The sequence below is a fragment of the Notamacropus eugenii genome, chromosome 4 (genome assembly GCF_028372415.1).
Source record: "Notamacropus eugenii isolate mMacEug1 chromosome 4, mMacEug1.pri_v2, whole genome shotgun sequence".
Taxonomy (NCBI): domain Eukaryota; kingdom Metazoa; phylum Chordata; class Mammalia; order Diprotodontia; family Macropodidae; genus Notamacropus; species Notamacropus eugenii.
Genome location: NC_092875.1, coordinates 37,336,600 through 37,360,207, shown reverse-complemented (window position 1 = coordinate 37,360,207; position 23,608 = coordinate 37,336,600). Strand labels below are relative to the sequence as shown.

Sequence of the window (23,608 nt, the reverse complement as noted above, 5' to 3'; positions counted from 1 at the left end):
ACAGAACTGAGGCAGAGAGAGGTTAAGTGACTTACGCAGGATCACAGAGCTGTATCCCTAAGGTGGGATCTGAATTTAGATCTTCTTGAATCCAAGCCCTATACCTAGTCAACTCTGCTTCCTCACAGCCATCTATCTATCTGCTCTTGAACTTCTTTCTTTGGGAATTCATTTGTAGTTTATCCAATTTCTTCTTGTGTTAATCTGAGCATTTTACATATTTTTAAGTATTTTTGTTAGCATATAATTGGGTAAAACAATTTCTAACAATTTCCTTTATTTTCTCTTTTAAGTGTTACGCTTTCTTTTTTCCATTTTACTACAATTTGGTTTTCTTCTTTTAAAAAATGAGGTCTAAAAAACTCCTACATTTAGCAGTTCAAATTTTTTTGCGTTCAATTTTATTAATGTCTTAATTTTCACAATTTTTAAGACCAGGCTTCTCTAGGAGACCTGGCCTAAGTACATCATGCCACAATGAATCCTACTTTTTCTCAACTCACATATCACACCAAAATAGAATTTCTCACATCTCTAATCTGTCTTTTACACAGTCACCAAAAAATCTTCATAAAGCACAGGTCTGACCATGTTCCTCTCCTGATCAAAATTGTAAATGGTTCCTTTTTGCTCTATGACAATACCAACTAGTGGTCTGCCATTTTAAGATCCTTCAAAATCTGGGCCCCAACCTACTTTTCCTGACTTGTTCACGTCATGACTCTTCACAGATATCGTCACCACCATTTATAAAGCATTTTACATACATTATCTCTTTTGTGAGAAGTGGGTGTTATGATTATCCTCATTTTGTCATTGAGGAAACTGAGAGAGAGGTTAAGTGATGTGCCCAGGGTAACAGAGTAAGTGCCTGAAGCAAGATTTTAACTCGAGTCTTCCTGACTCCAAGTGCAGGGCTCTATCTAGCTGCCTCATTAACTCTACATTGTCTAAAGTCTAGTTCCTGGGACACGTCATCTCTCAGAGACGTTCATTCACACAGGCCATCATCCTTGTGCCCTCCTCACCTCTGCCCTTCATGTTCTTTAACTTTCTTCAATGATTGGCTTGGGGGCTACCTAGCTCCTCTTAAACAGAGTTAACTTGCCCTGATGCTACCAGTGTTTATTGTTCCCTCCTTCTTGAAAAATGCCTCAAGTCCTTCCATCCCTCCTCTGCCAGTCCCTTCCTTTGAACTCCTTGCCCTGAACCATCTGTATCTACACAAAGCAGTCTCCCAGCAGAACAGAATAAATATCTGGAGGGCGGAAACTGCTTCATTTTTGCCTTGGCCACCCAAGGTCTAGCAGAGTGTCCTGCCCACCTCAGACATTTAACCTATTGAATCAGAAAATACCATAAAATAGCACACGATCATTACTTGGGTGGTAGTCACCTCACAAAAACGTTGACAGCCGGAACAAGGGGTCCTTCTTCAGCAGCCTCCCCGAATTCTGAGAACAGTGTTTACACATAAATCCTCTGAAAATGCAAGCACACTGGATTGAGAGCTGATTTTACCCATCTCTGACCCTTCTGGCACAAGCAGCTCTAAAGTAGGTGGTGTTTACTGCCTAGACATTTTCCACACAACTCCATAAGAGGTCATATAGTCTGAAGCAGATCCATTTTCTAATTGTCAGAATTTTTCTTTGGAACTACCTTTTCCCAGAAGAAGAAAGTACTAAGGAGACTGTAAGTGCGACTTACCCAGGGCAGATGCATTAGCAGGTAGTACTAGTTATCACTAACAAACCTGCAATCTACAGATCTGCCAACCATTAAATGGGAAGTTCATACTGTACTCGCAGCTTACGTACTCATCTGAGGAAGGATAATTCCAGCATTGGTCCTAAGGGGACAGGAGCGTGCTGAGCAGTTCGACCTATAATAATTCACTCGTAACCATCCTGGACACCAAATTAAGGTTTCTGGTTACCTGTTTTCCAGAAAGAAGTATACTCTTTATAAAATATAAAAGAGAGCAAGCAACCATCATCTCAGGGGAGATATTCCTGGAAATTACTCTTAGTAACCTGCCAATGTCCCTCCCCTGCCAAAAAAGGGAAAGGAAAGGAAGCATAGGAGGGTACGATCCCCATTACATCACTCTCCACAGAGGGAAGCCCTGTATCCCCAGCATAGGATGAATCTACTCCAATCAAGCTAACTTCTCTTTCACCTGCCCCAGGATCAGATATTTGCTTCTCTAAGTCTCCTAATTATTACGTTTCTCTTTCCACTCTGAGAAGAGGCTCATTTCTAATGCATACTTCAGTAAAGAAGCTTTGGGGGGTTGGGAGGAGTAAGAAAACCTGGGGATAAAACTAGCCCATTAAAGATAAAACAAGCCAGTCAAAGTCAGAGAGAGACTGGCCTCTACTTAAAAAAAAAACAACAACCCACTAATTTTCTCCCCCCTGGGCAAGCAGCTGATCTGCGGACATCACTACAGGTTTCATTTTCATACACTTACTAAAGCTTAGAATTCTCAGAAGTTAAAGCAACAAAAGGAGCCATTCTATACACAGGAAATCAAACTTTCAAAAGCAGAGTTATAATACAAGGAGAAGCTCGTCCTATCCACAGCTCTAGCCTCCAGCTTTTCTCCATGATACTATGAACCCAGAATCAGGGGCACTTGTGGGAAGTTGCATGTGTCCACAGCTTCGTACATGGATAAGCACAGTTTGAGTTCCTACAGTTCCATAAAAGTAAGGTCAGGGCATCTAATCTTGCTCTTTCACTACCAGCTCAGGGCCTTTCCAAAAAAAAAAAAAATGGTTAAATAGAGAAGAAAAGCCAAAAGCAGAGAAAGTTTAGAAGGAAAACCAAGCGATAAAGAGCCATCATAGGAAATAATATACATTTATTTTCTCAACAGCACAATATCCTAAAAAGGCTTCATTTTTAATATACTGAACTAGGCCAGAGGTGGGGAACCTATGGACTCAAGGTCACATGTGGCCCTCTAGGTCCTCAAGTGCAGCCCTCTGACTGAGTCCAAGTTTTACAGAACAAATCATTTTATTTAGGGAATTTGTTCCGCAAAGTTTAGATTCAGTCACATGTGACCTCAGGCCAAAGGTTTCCCATCCCTGAATTAGGCATTCACCCGAAACAGATAACCACCATCCAACAGAAGTATAAACTCTAAAGAAACAGTCAACCACCTCAATTTAGGGGTACAAAGCAAGAGTTCTACGAATATTTTTCTGATCTTTGAGAGACAAAAGGCATGCAAATATGTGTGGGGCAGTGGTTAGAGAAAAGAGTGAAATACAAAACGAATTCAAGGGATTTTGTATCTAGAGAGAGCTTAAGAGCCTGGGGCTCCCCAAGCAACAGCCCAGACCAGCATTAGTGTGAGCTCTGCCAGACTCTCCTGGCTTGGGGGCGGGAAGGACCTGCCTCCTCTGATGTCAAAGTCCTAAATTGTGCTGGGGAACCCAGTGCACCCTATCAACAGGATCTCAGACCAGGGCACCATTCGCAAATGGAGACAGGGGATGCCACCCAACATCTACCTTCAAGTATAACAGCAGCATTTCTAATCAGAAAGCTTGCTGACTTTTGGAATTCAATTGCACTTTCCAAATGTCCCTGTTAAATACCAGCAAGTGCAAAAAGGACAGTGTAACACCACCTAGTTCATTTACTTTCCTCTGACCTCCCCCAAGCACACAAATCTCCTCAGAGGTTTACAGATGTATTGTACAGGGACAGGACACAAGGAAAGACTTCTGGACCTCATCCCCCAGTTCAAATGAGAGACAAGAAATGGAAGAAATGGGTTGGGGGGTCTGAAGGCGCTTGGGCCCTGGCTCTACCAACATCCTATTCAGCAAATAATGTCCCAGTTCTTTAAATACAACCAAAGATCAGCAGAAACCCATAAAAGCTGGCGAGAGCAGTCATCTTTCAAGAATTCTTTCTCCTTCACTTTCCAACCATGCACAGCTCTCGGCAGGGCAAAACACCTGAGTGTTGTTCAAGAGAGGCAGAAACCTGAGTGTTTCAGACTTAGGGTGTGGCAGAAGCACGGCAGTACTGCACCCTCCAATCCCAGTAGCACCCTCCGGCACTAAGGCTGCACGCAGGAGAAGCTTCCCTTTCATACACAGGCACTCAGGCATACTTCACATCAATTACCCTTATCGAGCACCGCTTAGGCTAGAGATGAGAACTTTTGCTGGAAGGAAAAAATGGAAAACAATGGTGACTGTCTCAGATATCACCTGAAGCAACAAGGGGAGAAGAGGGGAGAGGGTGGGAAGTACCCAGTCCAGGGAGGTAAGAGACCAGCCCTGGCACTGCTGGAGTGGTGCCAGAAGAGAGGGAAGAAAAAACTGCTCAACCACTGAGAGGCTACAGGACAAATGGTGGGAAGCCCCAGCTTCCTCACCTCTTCTGCCCCAGGAACATAACCAGAGAAGGCTTTTGTCAGGAGAACTCGTTCCTATCACTACCTGAGATGGTGATGGGCTAAGGAGGGAGGGGGAGTAAGACCAACCCTTTCAGGGATCAGAGTTCCAGCTTTTCAGCTCCTTTCCCTTTACCTGTGGGCTGGCAGCCGATGAGTAAAGACAGAGAAGTTTTTGGAGAGGAAATGGAATGAAGAGGGACTACCAATTTCGTCTTCTTCTGGTCCCACTTTCTATTCCAGTTTGAACTGAGGTGAACTTTTCAATTCAAAGATTTGAAGGGAATTGAAAGGAATATTAAACTAGAAGGGAAAGTGATCTTGCCACACAGATTTTCCTGTCCCTTGGTAAGTTTGAGGAAAGGCAAAGGGGATGGCCAGGAGAGAAAAGAGGAAAAAAAAAAGAGGGAGGGGTAGGGGCCATCCAAGTTCAACAGCAGCAAAATGAGATGGGGCCTGTGCCTATATCCAAGAACCAATTTGGGGATCCATATGATCCAGGCATCAAGGGAAAAATCAGGCTAAGCAGCCACATTTCAGGTGGCTTGGTTTGCACATAGGCACAAGATCTGAGAAGTGGACAGTCCAGGGCTGCTTCTGTGTAATAGCTCTTCAAGTTCTTGCAAAACATAGAGGGGCATCAGGGAACTCACTCTCAGCTGCCACTTCCGACTTGGGAGACCACTAGTGGTCGGCAGTCTCCCCTCCCCCTCCCCCTCCCTTCAGATATCACTGACATCCTAGATAATGTCCTGGCATGACACCAGTCAGTACAAATACCCACATTCTCTGGCTTAGCCACAGACCTTGCAAAGGAAGGCATATGGGCCACCCTGTCTATGTTCCCCCTTCCTACCCCAGGGCAGGGTTAGGACAAGTCTCACAACAGGTGTTGTTTTACCTCAAACCACCCCACATGGATGAATTTTTTTCCTTCTTTTTTAACCCTGGACAAGGAGACACAGAAACATCTTGAATATTACTGGATTCCTCATCTTTTTAAAGGAGACAGTCTGATTAGTTCAACTGTAAGGCCCAAACAGAAAAGAAGGAAAAATAGAGAGGCCTTAAAATAGCCTTCGAGGAGGAGCCCTTTTTTTTTTTTTAAAAACCAAGTCAAGAAGCAAACAACTTCCACATTCCTTCCAAAGTCTCTGTGAAATTTCACCTCCTGATTTAGGGGACATAAGGAGCAGGCACCACAGAGACTCCTTGTCTTATTCCTGCTCTCTCTTGACGGTAAGAAGAGATGATTCCTCACACACACTCTGACCACATCTGACTATCCCTATTCTCCACGTCTCTTGTCCCACAGGAAGGCGACACTTGTCTAACTTGCTAAGGACAGGGGTTTCATAAAAATCAACGTGAAGTTTTTAAATTCTGAAAACTTGAGCTGTGAGCATTCAAGCAATAGTTTCCAACCTTCCTTCAGACATGGACTTTCATAGCTTAGATAGGAGCAATCTGGGATCGGCCTCTAAATGTCATTTGGGCCACTGATGTGATACGGCTGTTACCAGTGCATTCTTCCTTCAGATTCTGTGGCAAATAAAGGTCACTGTCAGTGGGAAGGTAAACGGTGTTCAGAGACCATTTTTTTATTGGCCACAGAATCTGAAAGTTGAAAAGTACACAAGGGCTTTATAAAGGTCTTTTATAGTAGCTCTTACTTTTATTGCCTGGTATGCAGAAGAGGGACCAGCCCTTGGTCCAACGGCCCCAAGTTGGCAAAGTCTGTCTCTGCTAACCACCTTCTTTCATCTTCCTTCACCAGCTACGTCAAGTTGCACTCGCCATTCTGCAACTCCCACTGTGGTATCTCCTTCTCAGCCTTTTTCAGATAGTCATCCATGCTGCAACACTTCTTCTGAATCCTATTTGCCAAACCTTGTCTAGCCTATGTCTTCCTGGACCTCCTAGGTGACTGGCCGGGTTAATGTGATAAATTAATTTAACTGAAATGCTATTATCTATTAAATGGCTTAATTTTATCATTCCCAGAGAAAACCAGCCTCAATCAACCAAACCATAAGCAAGAACATATCTTACCTACTAGGAAAATAAGCCTTTTGGTATTCCTCAAATTTTACCATATAAGTGGCTAAATACTCCATGAGATCACTTTCTATTTGATGAACAAAATAACCCACGCAAACTACCCTTTAGCTCTCTTCAAGGCCCTCCCAGCTCCAGCTTTTAGAATAAACACTTTAATTTAGCTGTCTAGGGCTAGGGACTAATTATGCTTTTTCAAAAACATTTCATGCTCAGCATTTTTTCGGCCTCTAGGCTTCTCATTATCACATTACCTTTGCAGTTAAAACCTCAACTGGAGAGAAACTAATTTCCTGGATTTGGGAGAGGGCCCCTGGATAAGTATCCTCTGCCTCGGCAGCATGGTTATTGTGACCACCTTTATGTCTACAGCGCTGACGAGACAAGAGTTGGAGCTGGCTAATTTAACAGGCCTGTAACAAATGTAAACCTAAGGAGAAACTGCGGTAAAATAATGTCAGCATCAGAAAGAAATAGACCATCTGTCTCCCAAGTCCCTGCTTGTAGTCTCATGTTACTTAGTGGCCATGCCAGAGAAAGGGTTATTTCTCTCCCTACTATGTGAACTTAGCATAAAACACTATGGATATGAGAAGAGCAGATGCCAAGCCAAAAAGGTCAGCAAGGAGAATTCAGCTGTGACTGCCTTGTCACTGATGATAGAAAATGAACCAGTGCCAGAGCAGGTGGTCTCAAGCACAGGACAGACAAGAGCCAAGGGAGACTGAAGCCATGAGCAAATGGCGTGATTAGCAGAAACCGAAAACCTGCGGGACATTCAGTGGGGAGGAAGTTAACTGCATACCAGCTGGGGTCCAGAAGGAACCTGGGCCAGTCACTCATCTGGTGGGGGAGTTGCATACTCTGAGCTACACAAGACAGAGAGGAAAGGGAAATGATAAGTATTTTTTCCCCTTTCCTGGGACTGGCAGTTCTCTTCCCATCCCACCTCAAGAAACAGTGTCTGAGGTTAAAGGAGCCAGTTTGAAAGCACCAGAGTGATTCAAGACGGACCAACCCAACCTAACTGGCACTCTGTCCCAAAACAAAGATTCCTTTGTGAGAAGATTACAACAGCACAGTAAGGCCCATCTGAAAACGCTGCCCTCCTTCCCCCAATTTCTCCCCTCACATACCCATGACTTTGGGAGATCCATCAAAAAGGACAAGACACCCGTGACCCAGCCCCAGTGCAAACACCCATATGACACAGAAGGTGGCCTGTTGCTTTTCAGAGTCAGAAACCAGAACTGGCCTCTTCACAAGAAGAAAGTACTCAAACTGGCCCATCCAGGAACTCTAGTTCACAGGGCACGTTTCCTTAAGTCAACCTTAATGCCACAATTCCACTGACTCCTGCCAAAAAGAAGACAGGTTGAACTGTTGGCCTTTCCAACTACTTCCCCAGTCTCCCTGGAGACAACAATGATCTATACTCTGAAAGGTCTCACTATGGCTCCCTTATAGGTCAAGGGCAGAAGTGGGACCTATGGCCTCAAGGCCACAGGTTCCCCACCGTTGGAGGGACTGATTCCATGCTGGCCTACCCAAGTGAAAGTTATTACTCCCTGGGCCCTTTTCAGATGGAGTGTTTAAAAACTGAACATTGGCCGGAAACAAGAAGAAATTCTATGTTAAGGGGAAGTTCTGAGAAGAGAGCCCTCCTACAGTATTTCTTTTCATACTACACCTGTCTCACATACTTTACCCAACTTCTGGCAATCACATCAACACTCTATACACACCCTTGTGCCAAGAAGTCAGCCAGCAACAACTCCCAAACAGACACAAGCAAACAAAGTTAGTGGCCAGAAGGTCAGCAGCTGAACACACAAGCAATCAATAGCCATCTGCCAGTGCACCATGGAGGAGCCCCTGAAGGAGACCATGATTTCTAAAGATGAGTATCTTTGGCTCTACCTGCCCCCTACCACAACACCATGCAAGGACACTGCCAAAAACAAGCTAGAGGTTCCCATAAACAAGTTTTGCAGGAATCCTGATGGGGGAATCCAGAAAAAGTCACAGTGAGTCCTTTGTCCAGGCAGGAAGGTCTCAGGACATTAGAGACAGGGTCAGGACAGTAGCATGCTACAGAGAGCAATCTGGCACCAGGAGAGAGTCTATGCAACAGGGCAAGAGCAGGTCTCATAGGGTACCCTCCCCACCCCACCCCCACTGGACACTGTGATGGTGACAGGCGGCAACTAGCAGCTTTGTCCCAGGTCACAGAGCCAAAGTGGAATGAGAAGGGTACCTACACATGACAGTGGCTTCCAGGTAGGGAGACCCTGGGCAGTGTACAGAGAAAGAAAAAAAATTCACAAGCCAGCAGCAGCAGCAACAGCAATGTGGCCCAGACCTCAAGTGCAAACATGGGACCCAGCCTGCAGAGGAATAACAAGGGCAGGAATCGCAGACCAAAGGGAAGTCTACAGATCTGCTGCTGCTTTGGGACAGCACCAGGTTAGGCACAAGAACTCACACTAGGGGGAAAGCAACCAGACTTTGCTCTAAATCAGATCACTTTGGGAGCTTGCAGGTCCCCAGCCTGTCACTTAGTTCCTGGAATAACACCATTTAATACTCCAAGAAACCAGCAATGGAATCAGCCCTGATCTTTCCTTCAAAAGTGCTACAGAACCCAGTCCTACATCAAGTCTGAAGTTGAAAGTAGGCTGGAAAAATGGACAAAACAAAAAAAAAGGATTCCACTATAATAAGCTGTAACGGTGGCAGAAATGCTCCAAAAAAAAACCCAGAGGAGAAGGATTCTGAAACAGTAATGCAGCACCTCAGAGGAACATGCAACGCAGGTACAAACTCAACTGGAATTCATGGTTGTGATGAAGCAAGAGTTAAGAGTAAAAAATGTTTCTATAAATGGAATGAGAATGCTCGAGGGAAAAGCTGGAAAAGAAATGAAAACTATGGAAGAAAGAATTGGAAAAGGAGTTAGCAGTTTGATACTAGAGGCACAAAACCTTTGAAAACAATAAATTCCCTGAAAGTTCAAATGAACCAATTAGAAACCAATGACTCCATGAGACAATAAGAAATATTAAAAGAAAGTCAAAAGACTGAAAAAAAAAATAGAAGAAAATATAAGAAAGTCCGTACCAAAAACAGCTAACCTGGAAAAGCAGACTGAGGGGAATTTAAGACTCACTGGAATATCTGAAAGCCATGACAAAAAAAAAAAAGTTTAACCATCATGTTTCAAGAAATCTTAAAAGAAAATTGCCCAGATGTCTTAGGCCCAGAGGGCAGAGTGGAAATAGGATCCGTATCGTCACCTAAAAGGAACACACCACCTAACCCCCCCCCAAATGAAAATGCCCAGGAACATCATAGCCAAAATACAGAGCTTTCAAGTAAAAAAAAATTACTCTAAGTGGACAGAATAAGATTTTAAGTACCAAGAAGCCATAGTCAAGATATTCAAGATATAGCAGCCACCACTCTTAAGAAGCAAAGAGCTCGGAATATGTCTTTCCACAAGGCCAAGGATCTGGGCTTACAACAAAGAATGACTTATTCAGCAAAACTGAGTATAATCCTACAAGGCAAAAAAAAAAAAAGATCTTTAATGAAATAGAGGACTTTAAGCATTCCCGAGGACAGTGGATAGGGTACCAGACCTGGAGTCAGAAAGACCTGAGTTCAAATCCAGTCTCATATACCAGGTGTGGGACCCGGGGCAAGTCCCTTAACTGTGTGCCTCCTTATCTGTAACATGAGCTAGAGAAGGAAATGGTAAACCACTCCAACATCTTTGCTAAGAAAACCCCAAATGGGGTGAGGAAGAGTCAGACATGGCTGAAACAACTCAACAAGCATTCCTGCTGAAAGGACTGGAGCTGCAGAGAAAGTAAACTACAAAATAAGGACAAATTGCTGACAATCACGCATGGAGAGATGATCCTCTCCCCTCTGATACCTGCTATCATCAGGACTCACCAAGGGAATGCTAATAGACACGGCCTGGGAGTGCTTCTGTTGGGTAGTGATCTTAAGAATGGAAAGGGGGGAAGAAGAACACAACAGTGGAGTGTGTGGGGGGTGGGAAGGAAAGGAAGGTTAGGGAAAATTATCTTACGTTATGAGGGTGCACAAGTAGACATCTACACCAATGAGGAAGGGGCAGGAGGAAACAGCTGAGAACTTGAACCCTTCTCTCCTCTGAACTGGTCAAAAGGAAGAATATGCACATAAAAAGCTGAGTACAGAAATACATTTCACTCAGTGATACAGGAAGGGAAGGGGACAGGTAGGATTAGAGGGGAGGGTAGACTAAGATAGTCATAAATCTAGTCCTAAGCAAAATTAATTCTAAGGATGTACAAAAATATTTATAGCTCTTTTTGAGGTAGCAAAAAATGGGAATTTGAGGGAGCACCCATAAACTGGGGGATGAATGAATAAGCTATGATATATAAATTTGATAGGACACGATTATGCTGAATTCTTACTAGTATAATGACCAATTAGGATTCCAGAGGATTAGTGACGAAACATGCGATAGCATAATAGAGATGAAAGAGATGAAAGACTCTGAAGGCAGAATAAGACAAATATTTTTTAGGAAATTTCCAATGTGGAAATTTGTTTTGATTGACCATACATATTTGTAACGGATTTTATTTTTCTTGAGTTCACAATGAATGGGGTATGGGGGTTAGTACTGGAAGAACAGATGAATACTAGTTGATTAAAGCAAAATATAGTTTTAAAAAAAAAGAAAGAAAATTTGGGAACTTTTATCAACACACACAATTCCTGAGGATTCACGATGAAACATGCTGCTCTGTGGAGAAACATCTCCACAGAGAAGGATCAGAGTACAGATTAAGACATTTTATTTTTAAACATGTCCAGTGAGAAATTTTGTTTTGCTCAACTACAGATGCTTATAACAGGTTTTCTTTTCATTTCTTTCTCAAGGTAGGGGAGAAAGAAGTGAGAGGGAGAGAAGGCTAATCTTTGTTTGCAATAGAAACTCAATAAACAGTCACTAAATTAAATAACATTTGTCTTTCTAACAGCCTTTTTTAGTCACTTTAAGTAAGTAGCCTGGGGTTTCTGAAATTCTAACCTTTGCTGTTAAGCACTTAAATGAGGAATAAGAGCAGTGAAAAAGCAGGGTTAGGACTCTGGATCTCAGTGATATTTTTTCAATGGGTACACAATCTGGGTTTCTAGGAGACATCTTCTCACCTTGTGCCAGAGGGAACAGGACTGAACGAAATGGCCACTTGACAATTCTTTTCTTTTTAACAGAGGGGTGCTACCCATTTCTTTCACAATCTGACCAAAAGGTCCCAGTCCCTAAATTAGCCCAGTTTTTATAATTCTCCATCTGTTCTTTTCTGTGCTGCCTCCTGGGGCCTGTAACCTCTCTCTCACTTGGGTGTATCTTCCCTTATCAGTTTTGAGAATTGTCGGTCAACCGTCAGTCCTTAAGGAAGTTAGAAAGAGGAGAGTTTATGGAGAAAGATAATGAGTTCAGTTTTGGATATGCTGAGTTTAAGAGAGGTTAGAGTTCCATAAGCAGATCTGAATAGAAATCACTGAATCTACGGGAGCTAATGAGATCAACAACTAAGGAACTAAAAAGGTATAGCGGGAGAAGAGAAATGGATCAAGACAGAACCTGTGGGGATAACCAATTATTAACTGGGACCTGAAAGTCTAAAGCAGACTGAAAAGTAGCAGTTAAGACAGACTGATAGTGTCAAAGGTTGTAGAGACATCAATAAGGATGAGGACTGAGAAAAGGGAGCACTTTCTACTGCATGATGACATCAGAAGCCAGACTGTAGAAAATTAGAAGAGTGAGAGGAAGTGGTGACTCCTCTTGTAGATAGCCTTCTCAAGGAGGTTAGACATGGATACAGTTGAGGCAGGACAGAGGCAGCCAACAGACGAAGATTAAAGTGAAGGATGAGAGAACACTGACTGTCAGATTAGAGGCTTAGCCTCTAACATGTTAAAGGAATACGCTAAGTTCTGAGCCACAGGAGGGGCAGGCACCTAGGGAATTCTGTCTAGAAGTCTGGGCAGTCTTCTTCTGATTATTGGAAAAATAGTTGAGTCCTTGTCTTTTCACATTTTGTGAAAAATTATTAAAATCTTCACAGAGATAAGGAAAACTGTCTCTACATTGACAAAAGTCAAAAAATTGGTTATTAATATTATATTATTAATAATAACAGCTAGCATTTATATAATGCCTTAAAGTTTGTGATACTGTTGCTAGTGGGGAATATATATATGTATAAAATGAAATCTCATTTGATTCTCACAACAACCTTGTGAGGCAAGCACTATTATTATCCCCATTTTACAGATAAGGAAAGTGAAGCTGAGGAAAGTTTAAATGTCTTGCCCAAGGTCCCACAGCCAATATGTGCCTGAGGCAAGAACAGAATTCAGGTCTTCCTGACTCCACTGGACCACTTAACTGACTCTAAGTAATTGGTAAGTAATTTATTAGTAAGATATCATGTACATGTGATCTGCAACGTATATCAGATTAAATTTTTTATAAACTGTATTCGATTAAAAAACTACGCTCTGTTCACATATGTGAGTTCAGTCTGGTCATCATGCACCACAGTCATCTGCTTATAGCTTTAAACAATCTGAAGGAACTCTGTTCCAGAACATGCACTGTCTTTTACATCATCTCTTAAATCTGGTAGTCTCTAACTTCTTACTGTTGTAACTAACAATTAATATGTGCTACCTAGACATGCATTCTCAAGCATTGTAGCCTATGGAAAGCTAAGAGGTTAAACTGCCCTCCTCCCTTGATTTATACCCTTCTCAAACATATAATTAAGTAGAAAACCTTTACAAATGATTCGTATAGAGAAATGAAGCTCTCTCCTTTAATTTTCACATCAAGTGTACGAGACAAACATTTTGACCAAAATGCTCAAAATAAGGGGGGCAGGGAATAAAATTATACATGATTTTACTGGAATTTTTATAGGTGATAAACACGCACAGCATTGCTTCCATGTAAAGAAGGCAAGAACCTACCACAATTAATGTTTTTAATAGAACTATCTGAAACTAAATAAATGTTGACAGCCCCCCCATAATGATTCTATTTGACATCTTTTAACCCAGTCTTACCGAAAATACAGAATTACAGACTTTTAAAACAGAAGCTGGCTGAAAAAGGCTTGCTACTTTGCAGATAAGTTGGCATCAGATCCTTTCTGCTAAACTCCTATCTAGTTCTTACTACTACATCATGTTAAAAGTCTTACTGAGACAAGTATAATTTGCCCCCATTTGTGTATATGGAAAATGCAGGTATATGAAGAATCAACAGACCAAGGTTTACACAACTGGTCATTTACAGTGGGGTTCCAACCTGACATAACTACCTTCCCCAAAACTAAGGAACTCCTTTCCCATTCCAATTGTCTGACTATAGGATTTCAGATTAAGCAAATTATTTTCTGCTGTAGAGACCATTTAATCCTGTCTGACTCACCAAGGTAACCATTACAAGGTTATTTCCATGCTTAGCATTCAGAATAGAACAAGAAAATATGTTGGGGAAAGGGATGTAGAGGAACTTGGGAGGCAGAGAAAGAAATTATTACTTTAAGGGCTACTTTGGGTTCAAGAACCAGAGATCTGCAGAAATCTGCTCCACTTGCCATTGGTTCCTATTTTTTCTCTTCTAGCTTCTTACAGTTGAGTCCAACTTAGTTTATTTAAGGGAGCTCCTAACCAGACAGTTCATCTGTTCCCTGGGGTAAGGAAAAGGAAGGTTTCACTGAACAATGAAATATAAGCTATTGCTTCTTCTCATTTCCTTTTGGGGACTGCTAAGTCACACCCACATGCACTCTTCCTGGGCAGGAAGCAGAGACTCTGCCTTTTCACAAATGGACAAGTCTAGTATGCTAAAGCCAACATTCTCCTACAATTTGTTCCTCCCCAAATAAACACTTGAACCCCATATGGAAACAGCAGCAGTTAACAGGAAATCAAGGCCAAAAAGCACAGAGTGTACCAATGGTGGGATGGGGGTGGAGGGAATGAGAACAATGAGGTCAAGGGACAGGAAGCTGAAGGTAGACAGAACCTAGACTAGGAACATTAGTGCAGAAAAGCACCAGCTGGCCCTCCCTATTATCAGCTCTCTCTAACAGTATTGACAAAAGTCCTACATCCGGGAAGAAGAAAAGAGGAGATCTTCAAGTGGAAGTCATCAAGGTTCAAATCCCAGTGGAACTGTTTTTCTAATGTTCCCTTCATTCTCTTCCTAGCTAGTCACGCTGGCCCTCCTCAGGAAGCCAGCTCTGCCACAGAAGAACCTGCCACTGTATTCTCATTTGTCTGCCAGACATCACAGCCCAGCCAACTGTCTTTGGGTCACTCCTCTGTCAGCTTCTGCAGTCAAGGACCTCACTGCCAGTTAAAGGAAGTGCATCCCTCTGCCAGTCTCACACAAGGAAACAATGAGGGGGATCTACAGCTACAAAACCTAGCAAAGGCAAAGGCAAAACAGGGATGGAATGTCTTTAACAGGCAAAATAAATTTACCCACTAACTACAAAAACTGCCAAGTAAGACAGAAGTCATCCTAAGGCTCCTCACTTACTTCAAAAGCAAAGCTCAGTTTCTTCAGAAAATAATATTGCTAAAGTAAATGCTGGCTGGGGGCAGGGGGAATCCCCTTGATGAAATGTTCTTCCCTGGACTATTTAATAGTAAGCCTTGGGCCAAGCAGTTCTCACACTTTTTCCAGTGGCAAAGCCCTTTTTGTAAAATAAAACATTGGTGAAGCATCTGCAGGAAAATTTTTAAATTAGGCTTGCCACTAAAATAAGGACAGCAGGAACCTGCTGTGCAAATCCATATGGATGCTGAATTTATTCTATAATTAAGAAAACAGAGGTGTACGTAAACAAACGTGAAGATTTACCCACACTTGTCTTTTTTTTTTCTATTGGGCTCATTTTAGTACAAATAAATCATCATCAATCACTGTAATGATGCCAAACACCAAGAAATAGCAATGGCCAATCTTGGTCCTGGAAAAGAGAAGAGGAAATTCATTTACTTCCTTCTGCTAAAAAGAAGGCAATGGTTGCATATACACTCTCAGACCCAAGCAGTCTCTGATTTTGCTTACCAGTTTTGTTTGTCTTTGGCACATATCTGGAAATGACTAAGGGAAACACCAAACAGTATTGACATAAATTATTCAAAAAATAAGTTCCATATATGTATCGTTTGGTGTAGGGTTAAGAGTTCCTAAAATTCAGAGGCTTGCAAACATGGTACAATTGCTCGTAGTCCCTTGCGGGTTTTCTGATCCATGGTGCAGGTTCATTTTTCTTATTATTTTATTTAAATGGGTTTTTAAATACAATTTATAATGAAGCTATTGAAGCTTCAAACTGCATTAAGATTTTTGGGACATGTGGAGACTGAAATTAAAATATATTTTATTTTTTAAAATGTAAATTCCTAATGATAGTAAATAACACAAGGCTGATTTAAAAAAAATTTCAGATCAATTTTATCCTGAATCTAACAATATTATAAGCACAGGCTTCCAATTTGAACAATACTTAATGGCCAGCTACCCTTGTAAGAATGTTTCACACACAAAAGCAAATTTCCCCTTTACTTACATGTCAGGTACGTTTATTACCTGTCTATATTTTTGCTTTTAAAATTTGTGTTTTCAAATTTGCTACGTCTTGTTTGCAAATGCCAGAATCATGGAGTAGTTATTAAATTTGGAAACAGCACACACTATACAAGATTACTAAAAGTAAACTCAAATGGCCTAATCTCATACTTGCATTTCTTCTGTACTTTGGACTTGATATTTTAATAGGTCCCTAGAAATTAAAAACATTCAAATGAGAGAACGAACACTTGCCTTTTCAAAATTTCCTCTTTTTGCGGAATTATCTTTAACAGACATTGATACAAAAAAGTTATGGTTTTTTAAAAATTCTAAGAATACAAATGGACATTAAATTGAATTGAACACATTCAATGCCTAGACATAAAGAAACCACTTTTCAGTCACTACTAATTTCAGCTAATCTCTCACAGTCCTCTTCATTGAACGAATACATACATGCACTCTTGAGCAGCAGAGCATGGCCAACAGGCCTGCCAGGTCTGTGTGTGGTGGCCTGCCACTACTAAGCCCAGGTTTCCATGAGCAGTTTAAGAAAACGCGATTACCAAACACCACAGAAGAGGAGGACTTTGGCTTTCCCCTCTTCTGGTAAAACAGCTGGGGTAAACTAAGTTTTTAGCCCTTTTCTCTCCCTCCTGAATCAGCGAGGCCCCAGCGAGGCTTCCAGAAGTTTACAGAAAAGTTAAGTCACAGGCTCACAAGTGTAAAGCTGGTAGAGAGCGCTAAGGCTGATTCAATGCCTTCATTTTACAGAAAGAGATGAGTGTCCGCTCAAACAATGGATATAGCTAAGATCCATTATAATATCCAATAATATCTAATAATGGAATTGTCTCCCTAAACTGTTACTTTTCTCATGTGACTTAAGAAAAAGGCTCCCCCAAATGCTAACAGGTACACGGCAAGCCAGAGGGGCTGTACTGCTTGGATTTTCCCCAACAGAACAATACAAGCTCAAGGGGCCTCCTTGAGCAACACTGCCATTTTACTTTTTAAATAGAAAGCCCCCACCCAGCTCTGTGCTGATGCAAATAAGCAAACCCAGAGCGCCAGGGGAGGAACTGCCAGCACTATGCCTTAGAAGATGGAAGTCAGAGCTAAGGGGCAGACATGTGACAAATAAGTCACCAAGGAAATTCTTTTGAAAGGAAATGGGAGCTCTTACCAGAACTCAGAGGAACATATAGCTTAATTATTTCTTCCAGAAGGAAAAACAATGCCAACCACAGGCAAGTTTCTACTATTTTAACTACATCTGACTTACTTACATTAAGGTTAAACTAGTTGCTAACTGTTTAGAAAACAGCAACTCAGCTTACCAAGGAGAAGAAAGAAGTTCCCATTTCTTTTCTTTACAGCATACACTATTCCTGGAGAAAGGCTCCCAGTCAAGGTGACTGAGCTGAGTTTTCTTACTCTGTTTGCAGACCAGATCTGGGACAGCCCCTGCCAGCCCAGCTCACCAGTGATCCTAATCCCAAGTGTGAAGGGCTAAGCACCAGCAGATCTTCCAAAGAAAGTGAAGAAGCTAAGTGGTACAAATCCTTAATGCATGCACAGTGATCTTTAAGCAAAGGATCTTTAATCCTTCCACCCCTTCCCCGCCTCAGCACCTATCTTGAGAGATGGCTCTGGGATTCTTCTGGCATTGAAATCAGACTACAAATATGGTGTTGGGCACGGCCACCCCAGGACCAGCAGGCTCTCCATTCCAATATTTAAAAGCTGGTGGAACATCCCTCCAGGCCCCGAGATTCCCACTGCTCCAAGAAAGGGCTGGCTACCCCTCCAACAGCTGGTGACTCCCAACACACAAAGCTCAGCTTTAGCATGAGGCATGTACCCAACAGTTCCTTGTAAGCACATCTAGGGTTCCCAGTAACTGCCACAGGGAAGAGGTGGGGCTTTTTGTCTAAAACCTGTAAGCCCTCTGCCAGAAGTAGAATGAACAGAAGACTGGACCAGAAGTCAGGAGACCCTAAATCCTAACTATCAGCAGCTCAGTATGTCCCCCTTGGACAAGCACCTTTCTTCCCTTCTCTGGATAACCTCTAAATAATCCTCTGATCCTTAAGATCTTTTCCAGCTCCAACATCCTAAGATTTCTCTGAGCAAAAAGGGTGTTGGAGAAAGGTAAGAAAGCTGAGTTGTAAGAAGTCAATGACATTCTATCACCATCTACCTAAAATGAATTCTACATCAAATCAGTCACCCCCAGGTCCTGCCAGCTGGGATAACCTGGAAGTCCAATCTCTTTCCCTCTCAACTTTAAACATCTTACCCACCTGTTGGGCTAAAGAGGTCCCAAATGCCCAGGGTATCTCCACAGTGAATGGGGCAGGAGTCAGGATCCCAGTAGGGGCCTATGGCCAAGAAATCTGAGGAGCTGGAGTCTGGTCTTCATCCCACTACTTACCCAAGGCTTAAGCATGGCAAGTAAGAATGAGAAATTGCCCTTGAGCATGCCTCCCTGCCCCTCAGCTTCTTCCTCCGGACAAAAATGATGGAGGCTGGTTTCTAAGATCAGAGGCAGCATGACTGAGGCACACAGCTAAATGGCCAAGAGCACTGACTTGTAGCCAAAAGGCCTGGCTTGGAGAGCTGTCAGCTGTGCAACCACAGGAAGACCACTTCAGTCCTCTCAAGCCATCTGATGACAGGCCCAGAGCTCCTCTACAGAATGGAGACAACCATGTCTAAAGGAATGCCCGGAGTAAGCAGAGTACTAAGGGAATGAGAAGCACTGCTAAGATCACAGTCATAGTTCAGAACTGGGCTCACCACTCTTCAATCCATCTTTAGCACAACTGTCATCCTCCTAAAGGACAGGTCTGACCATGTCACTTCCCTCCCTTAAGAAAATGCCAACGGCTCCATGGGTCAAACCCCCTTGATGGCGGCGTTTAAGGCCCTTCACAAGCCGGCCTATTCTGTCCTCCCAGATGGGTACATACACTCCTCAGACACAACATTCCATCTCCTGACTGCATGTCCCAAGTTTAGGCCTGGAATATACACCTAACTTTGACTCTCCCTTCCTTCCTTCCAGGCTCAGCTTCCAAGCTATCTGGCCTTTTCTGAGAATCCCCCCACTTCCCCCAAATACTTTGTATCTACATTTATTTGTGTATACATTACCTCAGCTCCTCTACTCTCCTACAAGTTAAGATCCTTCAGGCAAGGGAGTATTTGGTTTTTGTCCCAGTATCCCCAACACCTACACACAATATTTAATAAATTAGCCTAAACTAACCTCTTCACTTTACAAAAGAAACTGAGCCCCAGAAGGGTTACATTTCAGTCAACTCCAATGTAGAATTGAGGAGAAAGGACTAGATCAGAGGTTCTTAATGTAAGTTCTAAGAATTCATTTTTAAAAGATTTTGACAATTTTTTCAATGTCATTAGTTTCCTTTATAATTTCCTGCATTTTATTTTATACAGTTAAAAACATTATGAGAATGGGTCCAGACTTCACCAGATTGTCCAAGGGACCCAACACACAAAAAGATTAAGAAACCCTAGAAGGTCCATTCTAACTGTAAATTTTATGCAAGATAATGATAACCAACATTTCTGTAGTCCTCAAGTTTTCCAAAACCCCTTCCTCACAACCACCCCCTGCAACATGTCCATCCTCTCTTTACACAAGATGAGAAAACCCTGCTTTCTGCCTCTTAGCCATGAACAAGTCACAACCTCCTGGAGGCTCAACTTCCTCCTCTGTAACATGAGGATCAGAAACCCAATGAATCTCTAAAGGTCTCTTTCAGTTTTAGCGTCCTAAGCAAGGAGATTTCAGGGAGCAGCATCCAAGTTCCTTTTGGCTCTCAAACCCCCTGGTTCTCCTTTTCTGCTTGTCAGCCTGGCAAGAAGCCAGGCTGCAGAGATCCTTGGGGAAGGAGGACAGAACCTTCCTATTGCCCACGGGGAAGTGAAGGGGGAGATCTGAGAAGGGAACTGAGTGGGGAGCTCCCAGGGTGGACTGAGGAAGGAGTATGGTGATATTTCTCAAGGTCTCCTCCCACTCCTGGTCTCCCAGATCTACAGGGCTAGATTGAGGGTTGAGGGAACTCCCAGACTGGGTGTGGAAGGGCCTTCTCCCAGGTCCCTCAAAGGGAGGAAGAAGGTAAAGCCTGGATCCTGGAGAATTCCCAGGGGAGAGCAAGGCAAGCCGGGGCAATTCTAGTGTGGGTTTCCTTGATGGGGGAAGGTAGAAGGAAGACTTTCCAATTAGAATGAGTAGACCAGATCCCTTCAGTCCTGTCTCCCCAAAGCTCCCCATAGAAAGGAGCATTTCCAGTGGATTTATGGGTAGAAAGAGGAGCTCCCTAAATGCATGTTCAGGAAGTCAGCTCAGGTTCCCAGCCAGGGGTGAGGAGGGTAAAGTCCCCATGGGAGGGGGAGTGGAACTCTGTATGGACAGATGGAAAAGAAATAGAGGTCTCCATAAAGGAGAGAAATGGACATACGGGTGAGTGGGCAGAGACCTCCCCATCATGTAGTGCATGTAGAGGTCACCACCAAGTCTCTCATGGGGTTAGGATCCATATTTAGGTGGGAAGGAGTGAAGGAATGGCTGCAAAGACAATATTCACTGGAGTGTGGAGAGTGTGGACACCCTGTATCTGTACAGAAGCAGTGAGGAACATCCCGTGTTTAGGGGAATCACCTCCCAGGTTCCTGAGCTGGATGAAGGAGGTAGATCTCCATGGGAGACAGAATGTGTGGGAGGAGAGATGGGGTAGAGGGAGAAACAAGTTCAGCAATCTCCTGCAGAGTTGATCTCCATGGGAGGAGAAAACCATGCTTCTCCCCTGTGGGAGAGTCATCTAAGTGCCAAGGCAGTTGGGTGGCAAGGCAAATAAGAGTGTTAGAGCTTGGAAGACCAGCATTCAAATCCTGCCTCAGACCTTCACTAGCCATGTAATATCTCAGAGCCTCTGGTTTCCTCATCGGATTACAGCACTCACCTCACAGGTTAGCTGTGAGATCAAATGAGATCATATCTAGAGACGGTGAACTTTAAAATGCTACGTAAGTGTTAGTTATTATTATCATCCCCAGCTGAGAGGGAGGTACATGTAGGTCTGCAAGGGGGAAGGAATGATCATCTTTGTCTCTAGGATTCTCCAATTTGGAGGAATGAACCAGAACGCATGTGCCTCTGTATGTGTGCAGGGGGTGGTCATCCCATCAACCCCTAGATGGGGATGGAGGGGATAGGGGGGAGTAGGGGAAGGAATAATAGCCGAATGAGCACCCTGCTCTGGAAGGCGCAGGGGGAATGTCAAGGAGGAGGGAGAAACACCAGCTGGAAGTACAGGGAGATAAGCAGCTTGTGTTGAGGAAGGGTCGCCATCCCCCAGAACTGACAAGTGAGAAGGTGGGTGTGTAGGAGGCAGGTTCTTCCCCACCTGAGTGTGATTGCATGTGGGGAAGGATGTATGAGAGGATGTGTTCCCCCTCCTGCAGCAGAGGGGACGGGTGGGGTAGGTACCGGGGAGTGAGCCATCGTCTCCGGGCCACCATCGAACGAGGGATGTGTAGGTGGGTAGCTTGGCAGCTGAAGGGGCCGAGGCGTGGAGGGTCATGCCCGAGTCTCCCAGGTAGAAGACTGGGGAACAAAAGTGGGCGTCCTCGGAGGAGTGGAGGAAGGGAGGCCCCGGAGTGCCCTTCGCTGGGAAGGGGTGTCTGTGGGTGTGTGGGTGGGCAGGTGAGCAGGTTGGCAGCAGAGGGGGCCAGGGCGTGGGCCCTAGGGGGGATGTCATGCCCGGGCCCACCCCCGCTGGGAGCCGTGCACGGAGCCCTGGCACAGGACCGTGGCGTTGGCGGAAGGCTAGGGGAGGGGACCCCGCGGGAGGGGGCGGCGCCCGTGCCCACCTGTAGGCCAGGGTCATGCACTCGAAGAGCTTGGTGAGGGACGCGTCGATGGACAGATGGCACGAGCTGGTCTTGCCGAAGCTGTACGTCTGGCACGTCTGCTTGTTGACCGTGTCGAAGTCGTAGCCCTTCTTGGGCGGGTGCTCGCGGTGCGGGGACGACACCATGAAGTGGCCGCTGTGGATGATCTGCTGCCGGCCCCGCCGCCGCCCCCCGGGCTCCTCCGCCGCCGCCTCGTCGTCCTCCGCCTCGTCGTCCTCATCCTCGTCCGGGCAGCCGGCGGGGGCGAGCCGGGCCGGGCCGCCCGGGGGGCCGGAGCCCGCTGGGGCCGCGGCGGCCGAGGGCTCGTCCGTGTCCGAGTCGTCGTCGTCGTCGTCGGGAGCCGGCGCTTTGAGCAGCACCGGGCGGGTCCCGCCGCGAGGCCGGCGGGGCGAGCACATGAAGACGTCGGCGGCCATGAGGGCAGGCCCGCCGGGGGCATCCCCCGGGGCCGGGGCCGAGGCTGGAGCCGAGCGCGGGGCTGGGGCCGGGGCCCGGGGCCGGGCCGGGGCCAGGTTCGAACTGCCGCCGCCTCCGCCGCCGCCTCCTGCCGCTCGCTCCCCCGGAGGAGCCTGAGGCGGGGGAGACTACCGCCCGGATCAAGCCCCGCCTCCTTCTACGTCACGGAGCGGCGCGGCCAATCAGCGGCCCCTGCCGGGCTCTTAAAGGCGCAAGGCCTGCGCCCGGGGTGTGCGATTTACCCTGAGCCACGGAGGACAAAAAAATTTTCTTTTTTTTTTTTTTTAAACCAGCGCAACATTCGGGCGCCCCGCCCCCCACCTCCTTCCCTCCCCTTCTCCTGGGCCTCCTTCCCTCGCTGGGCAAACAAGACGTCCCCGCCCCTCCAACGCCTCCTCCCCGCCCCAAAGCAACTTCTGTGCTGCGGGAACTCCGAGACAAGGGAGCTCCACGCCAGACAGTCCCGTGCGAGCACTTTTTAAGCGCCTACTGAATGCGAGGCCCACCCCAGGAGCGGGACCCAGGCTCTTCTTGCCCCAGACTGCTGGCAAGGCAGTGCGAGGCGGAAGGCCCGGGGATGTCCGAGGTGCCAGGGATGTAATAAATGGCCAGTCCGGGCCCCACCCCGACATTCTGCAGAGGAGGAAGCCCAGGCACTGGAGGGGAAGTGACACGTCCCCTAGCGAACACCCTCCCTGTATAATGGCTCCGCGAGCACTTATGAGGCGCCTACTCTGTGCCCCTCACTCTGCTGGGTGCCCGGGGTACCAGTCTAAAGAAGGAAGCAATCCCTGCTCAGAAAGTTACTGCAAACGGAGGGGGAAGGGGAGGAAACGAAGGAAGACAGGGAGACAGATGTAGGTGGGTAGCTGGGGCTAGAGAGACATAGGGAGACGGAGAGGAGATGGATACATAAACAGATACATTGTTGCTCTTTGTCCTTCCTTGTGGAAGACGACCGTGACGTCAGGGAGGTGATGCCATGACTTACACAAGACTTGGATTTAAGTGAGGCAGGGCTGGGCATAGTCACCAGCCTCACTTTCTCCTCCGGA

General features: G+C 45.0%; 1 protein-coding gene across 2 annotated transcripts in view; it reads right to left on the bottom strand.

Annotated features, from left to right (window-relative positions):
- The window catches only part of MLXIP (MLX interacting protein), a 66,279-nt gene extending 43,636 nt beyond the window's left edge, over nucleotides 1–22,643 (bottom strand). Inside the window, exon 1 of one of the 2 annotated variants that reach the window (XM_072600555.1) lies at nucleotides 22,056–22,643. In XM_072600555.1, coding sequence (XP_072456656.1) covers nucleotides 22,056–22,513 — 458 coding nt within the window. In that variant the 5' untranslated portion in view covers nucleotides 22,514–22,643. Of the gene's footprint in view, nucleotides 1–17,785; nucleotides 21,402–22,055 lie in introns of those variants that run through there. The other variant, XM_072600556.1, reaches the window with a different exon arrangement.
- Between the last annotated feature and the right edge of the window lie 965 nt (nucleotides 22,644–23,608).